A 24734-nucleotide genomic window follows, 5' to 3' on the forward strand; every position below is an offset into this window, starting at 1 on the left:
TTTCTTTTTACAAAATGAACAGAACCCAGTGAAAAAGAGCTCTCTACTCTCTCTGTATGCTTATGTGTACACATAGAACACAGAACACTCAATCAAGATGCATCATTACTTTAATGGCGACACTGTGCATTACAGCGTGTTATTACTTTACATATAAATTATTTATTACAAAGCTTTAACAGAAAATTACACTTCTCTATTTACAACTACTAAAGTCTGTGGCCAGGTGACATCAGGCCTGCACTCCCCAGTTTTGGGTTTTAGTGCAGGTCATCATTAGCTGGCCAACCTGAAAGTTGAACCCTGACCCCCCGGGACACAGGTGAGGCAAACTGGTGTAGAAGTCTTGAGCCTGGAGTAACTGATCAACAACACTTGAAAAAACACTCAGAAATGATTCAAATAAGACAGATATGTCATAAAAAAATAAATACTATTTCATTTTGTGCGTGTGAGCAGCCATACTGTGAATAAAATAACAGAGCAGATGAGACAAAGCAGGAGGGAAGTGGAGGGTAAAAAGCAAACAGACATTACAGTTCCTCTGACGGCCTCAATGACTTCCCTCACGTTGCCTTGGGCCCACCCTGGGGTCTCTGAAGTGGCTCGTTAAGCTCAGGAACATCGACTCAATTACCCTGGGCAAACATGCCACTACCACTCGGGTGTTGTGTTGGTTGGCTGGTTGGTTGGTTGGTTCTGTCCATCCCTTGGCCATCCTACTCCCCCCTAAACCGAGCCCCCCAGACCCCTGCTGCGCAGCACCGCAGCATGTGAGCCCTCTGTGCTCCGAGTGATAGAGTCAAGCTGTTCCTGCTGAGCGGAGGTCAGGGTCCTTCAGTCAGCACCTCGGCTCTGAATAGAGCACACAGGAATCCCCCATCCCTCCCTAACCAGAGCTGAAACTCAGCTCTCTCCTCCAGCCCAGGTCCAAATAAACCTGGTAGCTCTCTCTCTCTTTCCCTCTCTCCATCTCCTGGCACGCTGTCACTCCCCTCATCGAAATCATTAATCAGACTGGGCAGATTAGACTTCAAATAAAAATAATCTACGACCATCAACCTCCTCTTAGTTCCCCCAAATTCACCCACCTTTATTGACAGTCCTCCTCCTCCTCTATCTAATAAAGCCAAGATTTCCAGTATAGGCAGCTGCATGAATATTTGAGCACTTTGGCAAACTCTGGGGGTCTATTACTGCTTTACTGATATAAACAACTTGCCTTATCTTCGATTGTGATGACTCTTGAGGCCTAACCGGCCATCCATGTAAATACACAACAGATAACCCTTAGCAGTTTGGCACCAATAAAGCCAGTCTGCTTTCCAGCTTCATCCAAAAACACATTTCTTTTATAGGGATTAAAGGGATTAAATGTGCCACCTGAATGTATTCAGGCTTATGTTTTATCCAGCGACTAATTTATCCTGCACTCCACTCTTGGCTCAGGAAAAAGGGGGGAATTGGAGGGTAATAGTGCCACCTTTGGGTGAGGCTGAGTAGTACAGCTGTAATAGACCTCTCACAGTACTCTTATCAATAGATAGGGTTGCTCTGTGCCTGGGCTATGGCATCCACAAAGCTTTTGACAGCACATGTTTGTAGCCCCACTGCAATCCTTCATGAATTGGGATGGTGAGGGGCATGGAAGGAAGAGAAAGGGGTTCGGAGTATGTTGGACTCTGCCTGGCCCTGAACAAGCCGGGGCTCCCTGGCCCAGGTCCTTCCTGGCTGACTGACAGGCTGCCTGCCGACTGTTTGTGTGTGTCCATGGGAAATGGGGCGGTGTCGCTGCGGCGACGGCTCTGGGGCCATCCATCAGTGTCATTGTGGGGGTGGAGGTGTGGGGGGTGTATGGTATGTGTCACCTCCAAGACTAATGGACAGGAAGTACAGCCAGAGAAACAACAATATTTGTAGAATATATATTCAGAAAAACGTTAAGGCTCTCTCCACATTTCTCGTATGGTTTCAACAAAACCCTGAGTGCGGGTCTTAATCCTGATTGATGAGCCTGTTTATGTAAAAGAAGCTCACTCTGCGGCCGAGGCTCTCACTAACCTGATCTGTAGCCATGTGCTTTCAAAGCATACACACAACATGTATGTATGTGGGATAATCATAGTCTTAATTATGATATGACATGTCAGTGACACTAACCTGGGCAGCCAGTGATTACTTCCATGACCGGCCTAAGATGAGACTTACTGCACAGTCTCTTACTCTCTTACTGCACTCTCTGTGAAACTGGAGGCATTTCAAGGCCACATTAGAGAGAGAGAGAGAGAGACAAGGAGAGAGAGCAGGATAAACCCAGATTAAAATCTTTCTACTTCTTTCACTGAGGGACCCTGTGTGCTCACTAGAGTTCAGAGACCGAGGCGCTTAACCTCAGCAGCCAGTGACTGTGGCATCCAAGCCAGAGCGCTTCGTGATGTTGATCTTGACCACCTCCTCGGCACAGGTTGGGTGGATGCCTACTGTCTGCAACAGGTGGGAATATGTTGCCCCACACCTGAGACACACACAGACACACAGAGAGGTCATTCAAGTTGCTATTACTCAGTCTCTCTATTACTCTGTCTTATGACTGACAAGTGTATAAGTCATCTACTATCCTCTAATAACTCCAGCAATTTCTTCTGAATTTGTGCTATCAATCATTTTGTAAGAGCATGTTTGTTCTCCATATGGGGTGTATCTTATTTTGAAACAAAAGCTTGTGTCTGCTAAAGACCTGAGAAAGGACCCAGCTACAAATTGTATCAGTGATGTGTTGTTAATTAAGGCAGTCCATCATTTATACGATGGATTATAAGCCATGATCCATTAGACTTCACCTTACTTGCTTAAAACCAGTTGTCAAGTGTACTAAATCTAAATATATTTTTTTCAAATAAAATTGACAAAACAAAGTCATTTTACAATCCCACATTTTGTGACACACAATAGCAGATCACAACTTATTGCTGTATCATGTATGTGACATATTAATGTTTGAAGAAATCAACTGAAAAGGATTGCTAAATACATGCATGAGTCCTGAGTGTAGGAAGACTAATTGGAAGAATATTTTGTTTTGTACATCTTGTTGACTTTGAGACTGAAACACGTCAACTCAACACCATAATTGTTTGGATGGTTGTTCCATAGAACATATATGCAGCGAGGATTTATTAAACTTACTGGAAGCCCATAGCAAAGCCCTGTGTGACTTCTCCAGCATTCGGACCAGTGAAATGCAGACCCAGGATCCTCTGATCTCCAGCCCTCTCACAAACCACCTGAGGAGGTAAAAAACACAGAAGTGGCCACAGATGAAGTCAGAGTTTGGCAGGATTATCTAATAGTCAAACCATTCAGAATATTTCATTTCCAGAGTCAGTCCCTCTTAAAATGTTCCTCAAGCAGGAGTCCCACCAACCTGCTGCAGGAGGCAACGCTCTTTACTGCTCCTGTCCTTCAATTAAATGCATGCACACTTCAGTGCGTCTCACACAAACATAGTACAAAAAACGTCATTATATGGTGTATATAAATGCCAACAAAATCTGCTTAAAAATACCCAAAAAACCTCACAGTAGGTCTGCAGTTCAACCCTACCTTTATGTAACACTGGCTGGCGTCACGCTCTGCAACAGTGAATTCCAGAGGCTTGTAGAAAGCATGGTAGACCTACACAGACATAAACACAGGACAAGTCATATAAACTGAAAAATTATATAGTATGTATTGTTGTTTTATTTTGTGTTCTGCCTACAACCAATCAGGGCTTCACAGTGAATTTAATAGCCTCTTGTGGATCCAGCAAAGCTTACTAATGTGCAAACAAAAGAGTTTCCAGCAGTGATGATGATCTCTGCTTGTGTACATTTTCTACAGTGACACATACACTCCAGCTATAAATAATAGCTAACAGAGTAAAAGGAGGGTAAACAAAACTGCTTCCAGACAATAAAACAAAAACAAATATGCCTACTGAGAGAACTGAATTATGAAAACAGAGGCGCTTCACTTAAAGAGCATTGTAGTGCATTATAAGCATATTAACAGCTTATCAATTAGAGATACAAATAATTTTTTTTTAAAAAATGATTAATTTAATATCAGGTCAGAGCCCCATATCTTAAACACTGTATTATGTGTTTAATTACCACCACATACTGATTGTAATCATTCACTAAAAATGCAATTGCAACACCTGGTTCTTCCACACAGTTACATACAGTTATCTGTATAAAAGCTGTATCTAAATCTCAGTGCTCGCTCATTATGCTGAGGGATTTCTGAGTCCTTACTGAGACGTGTGTGTAGTGCATTTTATTCTATGGGCAAACGTGCCGACACAAGTTGTGAGGGCCATGCAGCTGTCGGGGGCTGGTGCTACAGCTCCTCCTCAGATCTCAGCGCGCCTGTCATCACCCCATACACACCTCAATCAGGCCTCCTGCTCGCCTGTCAGTCACAGCTGGGAGCCCCACCTCGCCGGCTAAACCATTTATCTACAGCCTTGTGCAGGTGTTGGCTAGCATCTTGTACACCAAGCAGGTAGAATATAGAGCTGCTCGTTTTTGCATTGTGTGTGTGTCTCAGTGTGTGTTTAGGGTTTATGGGGCATAAAAAGTGCAATTTCTACATTAGAAACACAAATCCATTGTTTCATTAATTTCACAAAAATGTGAAGACGTTTATGGACCACTAACTTACAAAGAACCATTGCACACAAAAATATTATTTCAGTTTTGAACTCCATATTTCAAAATTAAAGTCACATTTTTCACCAAAACACTGCTGTTTACATTGTAATGCATTAACTGCATTAACCAAACAAAACGCATGTAATTTTATCATATGCTATGTTTGAGGCATTTCACAACATTGTGGGCACTTGAGTGCTAACTAACACTGCCAAGTTAATGTGACCATTCATCGAGCATAATAAAAAAATAAATAAAAATAAAAAAATCACACATATTTTTTACCACTATATTTCCTATATAGAGTAAATTTTTTCCAAGTCATTGAGAAAAACTACCAAAGACTTTCTGATGTTTTTACTTTATTTTAGATTGAAATGTGGACTTATGAAAGGTTTTTTTTCCAAAATACTACAAATAAATTCTGGAAATGTTTAGTTTAGGGTTAGGATTATAGGGTTATCTGCTTATAACAGTATTATAACAACACATTTGTCACATCTGTGTTACCTCTATGCCATCTTTTCCATGTCTCTTCTCGGCCTCCTCCTCAGACAGACCTACACAACCGTATTCGAGAGGGGTGAACACTGTGGTAGGCACCTGTCACATAAACACACACAGAAATATAAACTCAAATCCATTCTGGACAATATTTAGGTTTGAATATCTAATAACTCCGGTGATTACAGAACTGCCATGTCTGTATAAGTAAGGGATACTTCTGCTTTTCATTTCAATTACAAGGAGAAGCACCAAATGTATCATATAGAAATAATGACATATCTCAACCTTATTTAATATGAAAACTGTATCAAACATCTGTTTGATACAAAAATCCCCCAACTCTTACTATATGTAGGATGCAAACCTGAAGGAAGGGAGACTCAGCACAAGTCTCCATTAAGACTTGCAGAAAGATGAATTTCAGTATATATACGATGATGAAGATTGATGATATTGTGGAAAATGCTTGTATGCTTATGCTATGACTCAATCTGAAGAGAGGTTGGAGGTGCAGTCAGATGGGGGTGTGGGTACAAACCACAAGCACCAGAAATTATTATATTGTTTTTTGAATCAAATGAAGCATGAAACAACAGACTCAAAAGGCCACAAAGATACAAGCTGTAGAAAGATGGAGGGAAATAACCAGCCTTTCAGTGCTTGTATGTGTGTGTGTGTGTGTGTGTGTGTGTGTGTGTGTGTGTGTGTCTTACATTGTCGTAGTTCATCAGCTCAGTGCTCTGACCAGCTAGTCTGCGGGCGAGAAGTTTTCCTGCTTTAATGGCTGTTGGGGTCAATTCAGGACAACCCTTTAAAAAGAACAAAAAAAAAAAAAGACAGAAAATTGAATTTACTGTGAACACATGCAATCCAAGTTTGTTCTTGAAGCCGCAAATCATTTTTAAACATTTTTAACAAGCTTTGTTTTCCAGGGGTTTGAACCATTAGCTCAGGCATTTTCACTCTTAAAATGAGCTCATTCTCTTTTAAGCGTACATAGTGCAGAAACAGTGTAAATACAAACACAGAGACTTGGTGAACCATTAGTCAGTAACTGACACAAGTAGCAGGTGTTAAACAAACCATCTAACACACTTCAAAAATCTCAGCCTCTGTGTTTTTGACTGTATTGTTCTGGATGCCTGCCAAAACAGACAAATACATAGTAATGGGGACGCACACAGACACACACACACAACTGAATGGTGCAGGAAACAGTAGGGCTGCAGGGCAATTCTACAGGCATGACTAAAACCTGTTAAATTATCACTGCACATCCTGTTGTCCAAAACATCCACCTCTGCATGTATGTGGATGTGTGCTCTGGTATTCCAGTAACTGTTATTATCGTCATTATAATGCATTTCTTGGCACTTGTTTCTGATAAAAAAAATCAAAAAAAAAAAACAAATCACTGGACAAACTGTGAGATATCAACCACCCTGGTTTTAAAAGAAAAGGAAAAAAAGCCGCCCTGCTGCTGTGAAAAGCTGACAGACAGATTGGAATGATGCACTACTCATCAAAGCGAGCTGTCAATCAAAAAGACACTCAGTGAGTGTGTGCGTGTCATGAGGCCTGGGAGGCAGGAAGGAAGCACACAGCTGGTCGTGGAGAAAAAACAACACTGACATTACATTCAGCAGGTATAACTAGTATTAACATGGCTGGTTCAGCTTTGAACACACAGTGCCAGTGGTTATATAAAGATGGGCTGGAACAGCTTCACTTAGTATTCAAGTACTTACCGGTGGATATGTTTTTTATATGTGCAAAAATAAAAGTCCTAACTTTAAGTTAATAATCAATTTATTTCAAAACTTATCTTTAGTTTTGTGTAGCATGTGGTGGAAAAAAGTCACCTTAACTCAGTTTACCTGTATATCCATTTTAATTCTGACTCAATATCTGAAGTCTTATCTAGACCCTATCCATGAAACATACTAGAAATGTTAATAACAGTAATCTATAGTATGGACCTATATCTGGTGGTTGCAATCTTTTAAGCAAAAATATAATTGGTTTCTATATTGTTTTTTTTAAACTTGTGATGATTATCAGTTGGAGCTTAGTATGTTTACAACTTCATCATGACTCAAGTGTCTACAAGCCAACTAGTGGTGTAACAAAGCCACTATCTGCATCTGTTTATTTCATAAAAACATCTGTAAGCAGATTTATACTGGAAGTGGGACAGGCCCACACCAGATGCAGTTAGAAATCGTATGTCAAAGTTGTTCCACTGACATTTAAACTCCTCACATGTATATGTAATTGAGCAGCTCACAAAATATACAAAATTAGGTGATGTTTTCACTATGTAACTAAACCATTTAATAATAAAGCATGATTTGTATTTGAACCTTACCTCCAAAAAAAGTAAATCTAAACTAAATAAAAGTCTAAATAAAAGCTGAGAATCATTACTGATCTGGTTGGAGATGAATATTGGAAACAGAATGGGAGGTTTTAACATCGGACAAATACAAGTCAGCCTTGCACTGGGCCATACTACACAATGTTTTGTGTATAGAATGGGAGGGGGCCCAGCTGTAAGTAAAGTTGGTCTGAAATGTCTTTGATAGTAAAATGAGAAAGCTATTGAATCTAAGGCCACAATAGCTCATATGGGATTTACTGTATAATTTTAGAGGCTCACATGAAAATAATATTAGTCAAAATGTCTTGGCCATTACTAGGCACTTTTCTGCTGTTAAGTTGCACGAGGTGTCGCATCATGAGGTGGATCATCAGTCCAGCTTTATCCTGCACTGCCTGAGTGAAGACTGATATGAAGTCACTGAGAATGAACCTTGCTCAAGTTAAAAGATTTAAAGAATCTGCAACTCTGAGTTTTAACTTGTAACCTTTTTGTTTACATTTTAGCAAAACTGCATGATAAAAATTCATGTTGCTATTGCTATATGCAGTTCCTGTTCATAGAAGATGAAGAAGGTCTGAATCTGATGATTATAAGATATAAGGAGTGCCTTGTCCGATGATTTCTAAATGGAATTATGGACATTGGAGATCCTGTCTTCGAGAGTCTCGCTACATGTAGCACGAAGTCTGTGTGTTTTGAATTGACGTATGACTCAGTGAGAACAAGTGGTGTGATGTTTCAGGTAAAGTAAGGAAAACAAACAGGGTAAAAAATTTGGATTCCATTCATACGTGTTTAGAGTGCATTATATATGTTCATGTCTGAAGAATATATTCGTGTTAGTTTACAATCCTTGATTTGAGTTTCCTCTCTCAGAGATGACAGACTTCTGGGCGAGCTGTTCAAACTATGAAAAGCATTTACAGTAACCGTGATGGGTGTGGACTTCCAGGAACTTCGGCAAAGTGTTGATTTTTACAGTCTAATTTAAGACTAATAATTACGTAGAGTGTTTTTCCATTCACGACCGTTATCAGGGGTGTTTCTGCTGTCAGTGTGGCATCTGTTGATAATGCCTACCTCACCGATGTCACCGAAAGCATAGATGTTTGGCACTGAGGTGGATTCGTCAGCACCCAAAACTATTTTCCCCGTCTCATTGTTGAGTTGCATGCCGACCTTGTCGAGGCCCAGGGCTTTGGTTTCAGGGGCTCTACCTGAGGTCAATGGAAGAAAACAACACAAGGAAAATACTACATTACAACTGTGAAGAGAGGCGTGGTGGAGGAGACAGACGCTCTGTACAGTGTTCATAACACATTCTGCTTAGCTTTGAAGACATGTCCTGCAATGCCCCATCCCACACTGAAAATTGAATTACAGGAGTTATCAAAAAGCTAGATACTATGGAGAGGGAGTTTATCTGTAAAGTGTTCATAACACCTACCACAGCATGGAGCTCAAACACTAAGAGCGAGGAATAACTAAAACAATAAGATTGTCTTAAACCAATAGGATGTTTTTTCTCCTGGATTCACCTCCAGGGGCAACAATCTGCAATAAATTATCCCATGAAACTCTGCTCCTATCAAACAATAAAAAATTGATGGCTTGCATGATGAGGTGTTCCACCCTGACAAAAAAAAACAAAAAAAAAAACAAACAAAAAAAAAAAACCTAGGAAGAAAAAAACGCTTTCATTTATTTAGCAACAAGACTAAGAGTGTAAAGCCATGCCAGCAGCTCTGTGAAGCTGTATGTAGGTACAGTGCTGCTTTGAGCTAAATACAGACATCACCATGCTAACATAGCCCCAATGACAATGCTGATGCTGAACAGGAATAATGTTTACAATGGTATCATCTTAACATTTCAGCTTGTTAGTATTCTTTTAGCATTTGCCAATTAGCACCAAGCACAAAACTGAGTGCAGACTAATAGAGATGTCAATAATTCTGCAGATATGTGGTCAGGAACCAAATTACTTGGCAAATCCAAATTATGAACTGCTGGTGGCACTAGATGAAAAGTCAGTTGACAAAAGTCATTAGGAGTCACACTCTAGGGACCTTTAATATCTGTAGCAAATTTAATGGAAAAGCATTTCAGAGTTTTAGAGATATTTCAGTCTGACCCAAGCAGTGGACTGACGATGCCATCCCTGGAGCCATGCCACCAGCTTGGAGAAAATGTCAAATATTTACCAGTACCATCCTCTTAAATGTGAGGATTACCTGCTTTTCCCAGTTGTGTATCATTGTAAACTGAATACCTCAATTAACTAAAAACATCTTAAAACGCCATCAATGTTGGCCCTTAAAAGACAGATAATGGTCAAACACTAATTTAGAACTCTTAAACTAGGAAACAATAACATCTGGCCAGCTGAGAGGGAGCCCTCGATAAGAGGAGAAACTGATGAGCAGCTGGGAATCCATATCCCATCAACCCCAGGGAACACATCGAGGTGCGATCTTTGACACTTCCTGGGAGATGGTTGACTGATGCTGTCGACACTGAGTCACCATGGTGATGGGAGCATGAACCACTCGCTCCCCCGCCCTCTCCACAGCTCCTCATAACCTGCCTGGGTAGCATAATAAACACCCGACCCTGAGGTACCCATGTAGATGCTATCGGACAGCAAAAATAACAAACCCCCAAGACCCCTTTTTCCTGGCTGGAGCCAAAGAACAACGTGCTCCCCCTCTTCTCAGACCAGGGGGCTACAGGGACCTGTCTAGTAAACCACAGCATGGGTGGCTGAATGGGATAGAGAGCACAGAGGAGGACAGAGGGCAAGTCCGGCGGTCCTGACCAATTCCCAAAAGCAGGAATTCTATTGCCACAACACTGAAATAGTCTACACATAAAAGTTATTCGGCAGTTGGTGTAGTTTCTAGTGAATTATAGTAAAGTTTAAGTATTCTACATTTAGCTATGTTCCTATTTCGTATTTCCATTTTTACACGCATTCACTTATTTCAGGTCAGGAATACATTAAGAATATGAGACTGAAGTGAAGTATTGTGGGCAATACTGCCAAAGATTTAATCTTTACTTTAACCCCTTATTTGCATTCATGAGAATATATTAATGATTTATCAATGGTTTATAACACACTGCAATTTAGTTGGAAGCGGATTACATTAAACATTAACTGATGTATATGTAAAAAAAAAAAAAAAAGCAATTTCCTCCTGTGAAACATCTGTAACTGGTGTATAAATAGTAGAAATCAGTGAATTATAATATATACAGCTATATTCATATAAAACATGCATTTATTTGTTCATATATGTACTACACTATATAAATACTTTAGCTTTACCTTCCTGGACAACTAAGCAAACTTTATCTGCTGGTGAAGGCCATGAGATGCAGCTGGAATCCTGGAAGAAATTTAGTAAGTGGATCTTGAGTCTTTTGGGGGTTTTTTTTGTTAAACTGCTACTTTTCAGGTTTAGAGTAATCAACCAGTTTTGCTTTGCACTCTTGTAACACTGTAAGACAGTGCAAGACCCACAAAGGACCTTTAATGATATTTTTTTCACACATTCTTTGCCATAACCTGGTACCTATATCACAATGTAACTCCACCATCCAATAAATTCAGGTGTGTTATACTGTTAGCATTGGTAACAAGCCAATAGCCTAGATTATCAATTTAAATATGATTAAAGCATCAGATTATACTGAGTTATCAATCATTCATTACCTGTTTATACACCAATCATTCATGAGAAAAGATATAATTGATGACAAATACATCACAGTGTGTTTTAAACAATTTCTTACGTGTTCATGCATAACTATAAATCCTCTAAGTGGGTGGGGGTTGGGGGCTTAAAATAAAGTGTTTCATTAGTCTGAGGTTCAATGGAATTAGTGTCCATAATGGTCTACTTCCTGCTAAGGGTTTCCCTGCCTGACAGCGGCTGCAGCTGAAACACTAAATTCTGCTATAAAAATATTGAATTTCAGCATTGGGTTCTGTAAAAATATCAGTATTGGCCTATAAAAATCTATATTAGTATAATCTGACTGGTAAGTATAAACTTGCTCTATACACATCAGGCATTCCTGTCTGTAGCTCCACTCAGTGCTGTACTGTGGCTAAGACCACAGCTCCATTGTATGGTGAGGGCACAACAACAGTGAGCTGGCTGATAAGGGACACACACACACACACACACACACACACACACACACACACACACACACAACACACACACACACACACAACACACACACACACACACACACACACACACACACACACACACACACACACACACACACACACACACACACACACACACACGGTCCAAAAGATAGGCCAATCGGAACAAAGCCTGTTGTGACATTAAGAGGAAGCCTCGAGACTGCTAGGCTAATTAGCCACAACAAACTTCCATGAGCTGAAATGAGAGCTGGACGCTTATCTGATCAATCAAATGAACAAAGACAAAAGGGAGAGCAACATGAGGGGGGGGCTGTTATTCTTGGGGGAACAGAACGTACAGGATGCCAAAAAGTGATTAGGTGGTTCTATTTCAGTTTTTATGATGCAAATCGATTAAGAACTCACTAACTGTACAAAAGTTATTGTATTGTCTGTGTCTAATAAGATGTCAAGGAAAAGGGAAATGAATAGACAGTTTGGTGTTTTTTAGTCACCACTGTTCCACACTGTGTCCACACATCCCATGCGTGGACACAGTGATGGGATCCTACACGAACACATCATTTTAAGCTGAAATTAGACCAGTTTATTTATTTCAGGAGAGATTTCTGTATTTGTGTTTCTGTATGATAAACTCATTTGTTTGAAGTTCAGAGCTTAGCAACATTTGAATTGAAGATTTGATGATAATCATGGGAGTGTTCACCCCGACATTTTATTCTTGAAGCAGATAGTTTTTTTTACCATTAATTCTTAATAAATAATATCTAAAGATGTTTTTTTCCAAACAATGATTTCACTGATGCGTATTTAGTGATGGATATTTAAAGTTATCGAGACTAAAAGATTAATGGGCCTTGCTGGCTCCCAAAAACCATCTTTGTAATAATGATAGTATATTTTTGATAGTTTCAAAACATTATTTCCCAATTCCACTGCAATATAGTGTTTGCAAACCAAAGAGTAATATAGAAAGACTTACAGCCCGAAGAGCAACACAACATCAGTAAGCTGAACTGAAAAAGGCAAATGCTCTTTAAAAACTACGAAATGTTTTTAAATGACATTCTTGAGTACTGTAAGGCAAAGTGAGGAGGAAGACTAATGTGTCCACTGTCCGCATGCAGACAGGAAGTGTGGAAATGTTCTGTTTCCTGGTGTGTTTCTGGACACACCTGGACAGGGGAGCGGCCATGAGGCCAGGAAGGAGCAGGGGAAAGGTGGAGGGAGACAGGGCTGGGGAGAAGGATGTAGCAGACAGTGGTGATACTGTCCCCCGGTCCCCTCTGGCCTTTAATAACTCCGCAGAGGCCTGGGACCCTGCCTGGCCCCTAGTGTAAGGTCACAGTAAAGGGAAGTGGCCTTGTACTCATAACTCCTGCATGCACACATCAAAGAGCAGAGGCCGAGTTGTTACTGGTTCTCACTGAACTGTATGGGAACAAAAGCTGTCAGGGATATACATGTAGCAAAGGTTTGGGTAGTAGCACTAACAGAGGAAATTGCTTCTGGTATTTGACAATTTCTGGAAGCCCTTTAATGAGTAAGACTAGTTTGATATAAGGTGATGGAAGTTAAAGTTGTGGTGATAGGATGAAAACTACAATGATATAAGAGTTTGGTGCACTGTGAATTGGGATCTTTTGGGACTCCCAAAAAGTGCTTGGCTGAGTTTGGGTGAGAACTCTCACTCTAATGAACATAGGAAACATAAGGGATGCAGCAACTCACGCATGTCATGACAGATGCCTAGTGATACATGCACTCAATGCAAATATCATCCTCACCAACAGTCTCATGCTGAGACGATGTGGGAATTTAGCCATGGGTGGGAGGAACAAACGTCATCTCAGCTGCAGGGTCACGCACATCCTCATCACTGTCACACGCATAGAGCCAAAGGACCCTCTTTCCCTCTCTCTCACACACACACACACACACACACACACACACACACACACACACACACACACACACACACACACACACACACACACACACACACACAAATAAAGCAAAAAACCTGGTAGTCAGATTTTCGGAAGCACCGCGTCGTCTTTGAAAGCACTCAAAACAAATAAACCGACGGCTGTGGCTCTGACGGATGTTCCCTTCATTGTTACTCACACTGCTGGTGGAACAGCAGAGGTGGAATGATAGAACAGAGACTGGATAGCTGAGAAAGAGGAGGCAGAGAGCTGGTGGTAATGGCAGGCAGAGGGCTGCGGGCAGGGATGGCAGTGACAGATGCAGGGTGGGTTTCCGCAGGACTGGCATGGGCAGGAAGGAGCAAAGAGGGAGAACAAAGAGGGGAATGCAGTGACCCTGTGCCTGGGTGCATCCTGCCCTGTGCTGCCCCTCTCCAACCACAGAGCCAGCAGTGGGTGATTAACACTTCCCCTGGCCATTCCCATCACTCAGGCTTTATTACTTTGTTTTCAGCCTTGATTCTTTTGCTATCTGCTGACACTGCACTCTATTGGGGATGACAATGAAATTGATGGAGGCAGGGAGAACAGTCACACCAGTGGTTTAAATTAGACATATATTGTTACATCAGAGGGAAACAATACAGGTGATGGTTTACACACAATCCCTCGTTTTAAAAATAGGGGATAAAAGGTTGTTTCCTGCACTGTACTGTGAACTGCATTCACTGTCAATTTAACAATTTTCATACTTCATACTATTAATATCTGGTCGCAAGATGGCTAAATCATGTCTTGAGTCAATCGAAATCATGGCCAGAGACCAGAGTCAATCAAAACATCAGCATATCAGTCAAGTGTTATAAAAAATAACAAAAAATAAAAATTTCCTTTAAAAGCAGTGTTTATAGTGTTATAATCAAGGTGTGAGGCTATGCAGGAAATGAAACCTGATTTTTCTTTACAGTCATATATCAAGTCAAGATTCACAACATTCAAGTCCAGGTCAAGTCTCAAGCCCTCATTTTCGTGACATTAGTCTTAGGCTTTCATATCTGTTGTCCATAACCAACACAATGAGCTGCAACCCCTTTAGAGATGTTGTTTTCTATTTGAACTTCATTTTGCTTCTATAACACACTCTACATTATCACACAGATTCAGGTTTGTTTTGAATTTTAAATATTTTCCCTAAGAAGTGACACACACAAACACACACACACACGCACACGCGCAGTGACACACATAGACTCACCAACTGCCCATAACACAGAGTCGTAGGTGTCTTTGTGCTCGCTGCCTGTCTGGGTGTCCGTCCAGGTCACCTGCAAGGCTCCTGAGGAGAGCTTGTCCACTCTCTTTGGGGCACACTTCCATGCAAACTTAGTCCCATACATCTCCATGTAGTCTGTCACTAGACCTGCTATTTGCTGCATAAACAAAAAGAGAAAACCCACCTTCAAACATGATGAAATCACAATCATGACTTCAAGATAATGCAGACTGTAGTACAGGGAGCAATACCTGATCAAACCCCCGGAGGGCGATGCTGCGAACCATCACTGTGGTGTCCAAGCCGATGCCTGTGAGGAACCCCGCACACTCCAGAGCTACATCTGAGCAACACCAGGTTGAGGATTACAGTGCTTTTTTCTTCATGTGCATGTACAGATGCACCTGATGTTTGGCCATAACACATTAAGACTGACATTCTTGCACCAAGTAGGTGTCTTAAAAAAGAATAAGGAAACCACAGTCACACAGTATCTTAAGATAATGGTTAAATTTGTGTTGGAAAAATTACATAATGTTTATTTTATCATGGTTTACTACATGACGGGCACATAATGCATCTTACACTGGAAACATCTGATGTGTCAATTTAGAACTGCAGATATGGCACCCTGACTTTGAAACAAGTGGTGAGAGTTATTCAGAATAACAATTTAAAACTGGTCTGGTGTAAATGTTACTTTTTATTAAGCTAATAATTGTTAACAGCTTAACTTTTTCTCAACTGATTACCAGGGGACTTATACAGTGGCTCCATTTAAAAGCTCTCTGGCAGACAAAGGATACAGCTGGCTCCAACCACAAGTCTGCAAAACACAAATAAAGAGAAGCTCTTAACTGAACTAATAATACAATAAAAATACATTTCATCGTTTGTGCACACTTTGGCCAAATAAAACAACACAAGTCTTAAGTTGAAAATGTTTACTTTAAATCCTAGAATTAGAGAGGTGATGAATCACAGAACTTCATAACCTGAGAGGGAAGTGAAGAGGTGTGAAGGAAATGTAGAAGAAGGGGACAGTATGTGTGTATGTGTGCGCACTTGGAGTGTATGTACGTGTGGTCCAGGTGAATCACACATCTAATCCGGCACTGAGATCTGTGTGCTGAGGAGGGCTAATTGCTAGCATTTAGCCTAATCCCTACAGATGGGTTGTGCCATGTTCAGGGCCACACATCAGTCTGCTGAGTGACGCTAGTCACCCGCATGGATGAGGCCCCTCTCTTCCTTGTTTTTACCACTTCAGCTCAAACCTCCTTCCCTTTAGGTCTGCTCCACCTGACAGCTTCGGGTGCCTGCGGCACATCCCACCCTTGTCCATGCTAACACTAACCACTAAAAGCCCCAATGCCCATTTTCCCCACATCTGTGTAATGCACAGCTGCACTTAGCACGTATTGTGAGGTGGCTTAAAGAAGATTAGGTTAAGAGCTTTAGCCTGATTCTACACTTTCATCACTGAGATACTGTGTCCTAAACCTGCTTCTTAACCATTGTGTCTGATTGTATTTTACACTGGTTTGGAGTCTGTACAACTGCAGTACATATTTCAACTTAAAGATGACACTGATAAGGACCTTTCCAACCTCACTGACCCTGTTCCTCAATGGTGACGTTTACGTGAAGGCCAAATTCAAGAATAGAAAGAAACCTAGTAAAATGGTGCCCTCACTATCTTTATGCATTTACTCAATGAGTGGAACGTGTATTCTGTTCACTAGCCAGCTATAGGATGAGAACATGGGACAAATCTAGCAAAGACTAAAGACAAATCAGCAGAACTCAAATTATTAATTGCATGAGCTGGTTACCGGAAGTCATGTACATATGAGAATTTAAATAATATTATTTCCATCATATGTACCACACATACTTAAATTATGTTACATAAAATATGAAAGTATAAACTCTTACGGTGGCCTCAGGGAAATATAATGTTTGACAGTCTAATTGTTTGATTTTTAAGTGTAAAAAAGTGTCAATTCTATATATATATATATATATAAATATAAGTGAGCAATAGTTACTAAAAACTAAAATCCTGTTTTTGATATCTGAATACACATTAACCACATGCATGGACTGTCATATATATGACAGTCCATGCATGTGGTTAATGTGTCATATATATATATATCATATATATCATATGTCATATATATATATATATATATGACAGTCCATGCATGTGGTTAATGTGTATATGTGTATATATATATATATATATATATATATATATGACAGTCCATGCATGTGGTTAATGTGTATAACTCTGGACTTTCATCTGAGGTAACAAACTGGACGGGGAGCCACACAACAAACAGAAACATTATAAAACACTTGAGGCTTGGCTACTGATAGTGGAGTGGTAGCATGTGGTTTGAAGCTCAAGCCAAGACTTCACTGAATCCACAAGCCCTGTGGAAAGAGGTTTTCTGCTGATCGTCTGTGGCTGCTTGTTAACCTTGGGTAGTTCTTCAGAAGCCTCGACAATGATAAGACAAACACTTGACTTGGATACTCCTCCTGTGTGTCTGTCTAAAACGTGGGTAGATTTTGTTGCAAGTAAAGGCTTGATGCGAGTCCAACTTGGACATGTTTATGAGAATGTTGCTTACACTCCCTGAAAGCATTTCACTTTAGATACATGGGGCACAAATATTAAAAGTCGCTGATTTGGTATTGAGAGTTTCCAAAGCTACATGGACAGCATGACAATGAAAAAAAGGACAGCTTGAACCAGCCATTAAACCATCCTGTATATAGTAAATGAGTGTGTTACATTAATGTTTGGTTGGAGACAACAAATTCATTCAACATGCATGTTAGCAATATTTCAAATGTCTGTGCTAAAATACTAACACTCCAAAGATCCATTTTTAAATTTTAATGTCAAAATATTTTCCTGTTCCAGTTTCATTTTTGTCTGAGTAATAAAGCCTCTGTAGTGCCATTTAGACCATTCGAGACAATATCACAAATAATCTAAAAAAAAAAAAAAAAGGGCAAAAACATTTTAAAAAGGGCCTCATGCTGTATTATTCAGCTAATACTAATCACTGATGCAATTAAACCAACTGCAGCATATGCAATTATTTATCTGAAAGATAAATATAAATAACACTGGCCTTATTAAGATTTTCAAAAAGAGAATTCATTTATAGTAGAGTGTGATGTTGCATGTAATGATAATGTTGTAATCTATGTAATATGCTAGGTGGATTCAGTAGAAAGATTTATTTTGTCAGGTGCACATCAACACTTGTGGTGTTATAGTTTCCTGCTTCTACTTCCTGCTCTTCCTAAAGTCTAATTCATGTATTTTTATGATTAAATATTTTGCAATATAGAATTCATACACTTCAGTGTTTTCCAGTTACTCTAAAAAAGTGTCATGTAAATTTACTGATATTTTATGTTTTGAACTATTTTCATGCATTAATTAATTAGGAAAGAGTTTCATCATGCCAAGAGTGGGACTCTTGGGTGGCTTGTAATGCTAGGGTGTACTGCTGAAACCATGCTGGCTGGTGTGTGACATTTTGTGACTTTGCTCATGGTATTACACAGGTACAGAAAGCATGTATGTTGCTTTGTGTGACTGCTTTGTTTCTTTACTGCGTAGCAATACGTGTGTTTATGCATGACTACTATGTTTTATTAATGGTATTAGAACATGGAATTTTCTGTATTTTTACTGAGAATTTTGTGTATCTTTTTTTTAATGTTAGTGTGAATATTAGGCTCTCTTCCCTGTTTTTGCTCTGGACTTTTTCCTGGAAAAGGCACAAAGAGCATTCATACAACAGAGACCCTGTTGCTTTATTTCTCTACAGTTTCAGGGAAGTTATATTGATGCATGTGTCTGTGGTGCGGTCTTTATCCAATATACAAAACAAATGAGAGTTAGACCCACAACACAAACCCTCTTACTGCCCCATCTCATTCAAGTACTGGCCTGTCCTTCGACCAGTATCAGAGTTATGTTGGCACGTGCTCAGTGCTTTCTCCCAATAACATTATGATGGCAGCCAGCTCTGGGCTTTGGCCCTGGGGCCAAATCTGTCATTTCCATGTGTGTGTGCTCCAAGGCCCATTAGACACCCATCACTCGCTCGGACCCCCCTCTCACTCTAGCCCTACCGACAGAGACAGCCTTTTCGGACCTCACCTGCACAGCTGACAGCTCTGCAGCACAACAACAACTTCAGCTCTGGCTAGTGTGTGTGGTGTCTTACCCTTATAGAGGAAGCTAATGCTAACCCACAGCTAACCTTTACAGCCTGCGGCGAGGAAGAGGACTCCACTAAGCATCACTCGCTTAGATCAAAGGACTTCCTGAACTCAAGTGTTCTCTCCGAGTGGATAATTCTGCTTCCTATACAAAGGTGTTTTGTTGAATGGGTGAATGCAACAGTGGTAATTGAGGATGGTTACAGTGCACTCACATTGATTTGTTGACTATAAATGATTCTGTATTGCCTCCAAGTGGTCAAAAGGCAGAATAGCCTCTATATTGACATACCACACATTTTAGATTAAATGTTTCAGAGGAACCGATGATCCTCAACAAGACAGAAAAAAACTAAAGTGCTGCATATCAATTGTAAAAAATATGCAGCACTACTTATCAGCCAAAACAATTAAAAGCTACATTTGAAAAGGAATGTAATTAAAAATAATTAAAACTCCATGCCCCAGGTGAAGATAGCCTGGATACATATGAAGCTTGAATATCAGAATAATTACTTCCGCTTATCTGTCTCCATGAAGCAAACAACCACCGCAGCCTAGGTATACCACAACCACCAGTCACCGTCTGCACATTGTGCCAAGAGGAAACATCAGGGAAAGACCAATTAACCAGGTGATGACAGGAGCTAAATGGCTGGATTAAAGGGCTTGTTCTGTAAAGGTCAGGATGCATGCTGCTAATCTGAATCATGAGGCGAGGACAGGCTGACAGGAAGGGAGAAAAACAAACTGCATGTCACTGATGAGTGATTACAGTGCGTGACAGTGGGATATGTCGTGTCAGTGAGCAAGGTAGCATGGAGGGTAGAGCAAAGCATTAATACTGCAAAGGTTAGAGGCTCTGTTTCCCTTGTAGCTCTTTGTATAGACAACGACGGCAGCAATCCTACACATACTGTACTGAGATGTATATGCTCAAGGGTGATGTCACTATTTTGGAAAAGTCCTCATATAAAAATATCTTAACTCTTTTGGAGTAATGGAAAAGTGTGTGAGATTGCATTTCGACAACCACCACAGATTCTAAACAGACACGGAGTGCACTGACTGGTTGAGATTGAATTAATATAACAGTTACATACAACAGTATGTGTATAAGCTGGTGGGAGGATGGTTTAGAAAAGAAAGCGTCCTCACGTTTTTCCAGGTGATTTTTTCAGCCAGAATATGTCATCACTGGTGATGCCATGCTCCATCGCTCCAGGGATCTGGATAAGAGTTAAAGCAGTTAACAGAAGCATCAACCTATCAATCAGCTATCAACAGATCTATCAATAACAGTTTTCTCACTAAAACATACTATCTTTGGTGTGTTAAGGCTTGTCTGCTGCTGTAGGGTATATCTCTCTCTCTCTCTCTCTCTCTCACACTTGTTTGTACCAGATAACCAACCAACCAAACAACACACACTGGAAGAGACAGAGGGAAACATCTGAGAGAAATGATAATAATAACCATACTTACATTTGTGGGGTACTTAGGCCGCCCACCTGTGGCGATCACGATGTTCTTGGCAGTGAGGATCGTCTGTATAAGAGAGGAGGGAAATGTGAGGTAACAGTCTTTGTTCATATCCTTCAAAAAACAAGGAAATGTCAAATGAAAGCAAGTGGTCTCCACAGTATTCTGCATTCAGGTGATGATGGAAAGGCTCTGAAATCACTGAAACAAGTGGCCACACTCTCAGTATGTATGAAGGTGTCCATACACAGTAATGTAGGATCCCAAAGTTGACTGAATTTAGATTTTGCACTTCAATTTAATAATTTAGTAAAATAAGGAGAAATAAGCATATACAACTTATTTAAATGCGAAGTAAATGTTTTAATGTGACCTCTTTTCCTGCTTTGGTTAGTCCTTTAACAGTGTGTTCATCCAGAAGACTTCCTTTAATGTTCAGATACTTCACCTTCCTGCAAAACAGAAAACAAACAGGTTGCTCCTGGTGGTGCATTAATCTACAGTAGTGCAGATCACGTACAGTAACTGTTGCAGATTTACTAATAACCCTCAATCATCACTTCTCTCACTTATTTTCTAAATATTCTCACCACATATTCTCTACACTTTGTCTTTTTTAATCTGCTGAAATGCAAGCTAACTCATGCAAAAGAGAAAAAGAGACCAACAAAACCATGATTTAGTTGCACAGAAAAGAGGCTGGACTGTAGAAGATAATGTCTTATTTGTAACCTGTTATGTTTTATATGTGTTATTACATTGAGAAAACCACAAAACCCTTTACAGTCAATGTTTTAGTGTACAGGAGCTGACAGTGAAAGGTAAGGTACAGCAGAATTTGCATTTTAATCATAATGTATTTCTATATGTGATTTTAATATGAAACACATTTTGAATTTGGTTTAAACTGAATTAAATTCAACATAAAACAAACTGCACTTTTGACATGTAGAAATTGTAATTTGAAAACACTGAACTAAAATCTATATTCTGAAGTTGAATTTAATATATCCCATTTAATCTCAAACCACCTCATAAAATTTAAACTGTAAATTTCACATTTTATTTTAAAATAACTTAAAAAATACCCTTTGAATTCATTTGTCAGTAAGAACAAATTCTTAACTCAACGTCATTGTTAAGTATAACTCACAGCAAGACTTTATGGCTGGCAGGAAAATCTAACTTAATCATTAATAATAAAAACTAAAACATTCATATAATCATATATTATTATATATAACATTTGTAATTAATACACTTGTGTGAAATGACTGCTTGACACTGTGGTCAACAGTGCCTCTCCTATGGTCTGAAAACACAGCCTCTAAACATTCTGAATCCAGGTAAATGATCTCATTGGGCTGAAAATATTTTAGGTTAAACTTGGGCTCATTCAGAGAGACGTTAACACCTGTTTGCCTTCCAGGCAGTCACTCAATCAACATGCGGTCGCTGACTATGACTCCTTCAGCTGTGCACCAGCAGAAACATACAACCTTCAGCAATATTTCATGCAAACAAAATACACAAGGAGGGAAGAAAAACAGGCTGGATGATCATAAATATTTTTGAGTATCTTATCGAAATTCTGCTCGTATGAAAGTATATGATGGAAAATTATTTTAGAAAATGCAATAGGGAAGAGGAGTGATATGATAAGTGGGTGAGACACTTAATAAATCATATCTGTTGTACAGCTGTGAAAATAACAGCAAGACTATCACGGGACACTAAAATATATAAGTCTGAATAAAGCAAGCGGATCTGGTCTCACTTACTTGTCCTGGAGCTGAACTCTGTGACCCCAGTTCAGAGACCTGACATGGTTTTGAATGGCTTCTGCCATGGTGGCCCTGGAAGACATACCAGAGGTAAAAACATAAACAGACCGGACCCCTGCCTCCTGAACATACTAACACTACACAGAGGAAGCGCTTAAAGATGCTTCATGATGTGCCTGCGATTGTTACGTTGTGTGTGTGTGTGTGTGTGGGCTCATAGGTACAGCTGTATAATGGGACATGAAAAAGGAATGAGAAGCTAAAATATCAGCTTTCAGGATATCCACCATAAAAGCTACACTAAGCTTAAACTGACTCACAAAACCATTAACACACTTTTTTCCCCCAATTTTAGTTTTATGATTTAAATTAACTAATTCGTCTGTCTTTATTCTTAAAAGAACACCCAATCCAATAAATGTAGTGCACAAGGAGAACAGAAAGGACGATTAAAACACTCTGAGTGATGTGATCAGGCTCATCTGCAGGTACACAGAGTTAATTTTCTAACGGTACATAATGACATCTTACTGCAGTTACATCACTAGATGGTGCTGTTCAGCTACTAATTCTCTGCATTGGTGGCATTTTTACATGAGGATTACTTATCCCTTCAGCTGATGCAACATTGTGATAGAGTAAGTTGTGCCTGGGTTGGACCTACCAGTCATGTGAGACTGGCCCTGAGATCTGCCAGCCATACTTCTTAGCATCCTTGACCGCAGTGCCCAGAAGAGCTGCCTGGTGCATGAGCTTCTTAGGAATGCAGCCAACATTCACACATGTACCACCGAGACCCCACTTGGTGCCTGTTCGTAAAAGCATTTCCAGAGGATTTAACAACGATGTTTTTAGATCTTCAAACAAATTATATTTATCTAATCAACTGCCACAATTAATTCTATTTGACCTTTTACAGATGGCTCCACATAATCCAAAACAGCAACCTTCTGTCCCAACTGTGCCGCTGTAAATAGAGGATAAATTGCCATGGTATTATTAGACAGAAGTCACTGTGTTGAGCATAGATGCCCAAAATTAAGGAAAACCAGGCAGGTCAAAAGATCTCACCTTCTTTGGAGCAGGAAAGCCCACCTGAACCACCACCAATAACCACCAGGTCGTAGTCATACTTCCCTGTACGAGAATATGGGATAAGAGATTGTGTATATAATAAATATACCTATTACATTTACCTCACATACGTTTTTATTGACCTATCTCCTGTGGGGAAAGTGACACACTACATCATTCAAACATGTGGTAATTTAGTTTGAACTTACTTGGGTGTGATATAACAAAACTGCGTAGCCAGAACAGCACTTAAAGACGCGCTCTTCACTTCATTACACAATACAGCTCACCTTATTTACACTCACACTTATCCTTAGGTAGGTTATCGTGTTACTCTCAACATGTTATTAACATGAAAATGGCTATAGCAAGCAGTGTAAAAAGTGTAGCTACAGTGTCTTCTTTAACTCGGTGCTGTTTGTTCGTCTGCCAACCAAGCAGCCGAGAAACATGCGTCTTCAAATGCCGTGGTCGAGGACACCAGGTGAATTAAATTAAATTAATTAACCAGATAAAACTACCCAGCAGACACTCAGTTACAAGAGCTGCTGGTGTGAAAGTTAGCTGTGTGCTAACGGAAACACCTCCGACTGTGAACCTGACCCCGGTCTGTTCTTCGTAACTACACACAATATTAGAACAACATATTGTTTTACCTGTCAGGTTTCTTGTCAAAACATAAAGACAATTAGTCCTTTTCCACCGGTGTCTGCCCCTACATAACGCAGCCATGTTGTTATTATGAAAGGACCCCGCCCGGGTATGTGGTGGCTAGAGAATTGCCTGAAAAGAAATAGGTAATAAAACCATAGACTGTATATAAAAAGCATACAACCAAATATAAAACCATACACTGTAGACTAAAAAAAAAAAAACACTCTACACTGTAGAGTGTTTTTTTTTTTTTTTTTTAAATGTGTCGACGAATAATATGGTGTTCAAATCAAATCAAAAAGTTAAAATTTCAATAAATACTTTGGGATAACCCTGATATTGAATGTAAATTTTTATGTGTATGTAGAACATACATGGAAAGGGTCCCGTAAAGACTTCACTTAGTTAACTTGCTAAATATAAGGATATTATGGGACATCCAGGATATAACATTAGAGAGACAAATGGATAAATGTACAAACATAGGCTAATAAGATTGAAAATTATTG

At 39.8% G+C, this 24734-nt stretch overlaps 1 protein-coding gene across 1 annotated transcript; it reads right to left on the bottom strand.

The window, feature by feature from the left end:
• Positions 1 to 92: 92 nt before the first annotated feature.
• txnrd2.2 (thioredoxin reductase 2, tandem duplicate 2) lies at positions 93 to 24335 on the bottom strand. The gene is made up of 17 exons (XM_056377192.1): positions 24228 to 24335; positions 23569 to 23634; positions 23408 to 23464; positions 23162 to 23306; positions 22495 to 22569; positions 21087 to 21165; positions 20717 to 20779; positions 20390 to 20460; positions 15781 to 15800; positions 15226 to 15317; positions 14957 to 15131; positions 8668 to 8804; positions 5918 to 6013; positions 5208 to 5300; positions 3604 to 3675; positions 3187 to 3284; positions 93 to 2515 (listed from the first exon to the last, which is right to left on the bottom strand). Exons 1-17 carry the CDS (start codon positions 24301 to 24303, stop codon positions 2392 to 2394), a joined length of 1539 nt encoding a protein of 512 aa, XP_056233167.1. The 5' UTR covers positions 24304 to 24335; the 3' UTR covers positions 93 to 2391.
• Between the last annotated feature and the right edge of the window lie 399 nt (positions 24336 to 24734).

This window comes from Seriola aureovittata, chromosome 5 (genome assembly GCF_021018895.1).
Source record: "Seriola aureovittata isolate HTS-2021-v1 ecotype China chromosome 5, ASM2101889v1, whole genome shotgun sequence".
Taxonomy (NCBI): Eukaryota; Metazoa; Chordata; class Actinopteri; order Carangiformes; family Carangidae; genus Seriola; species Seriola aureovittata.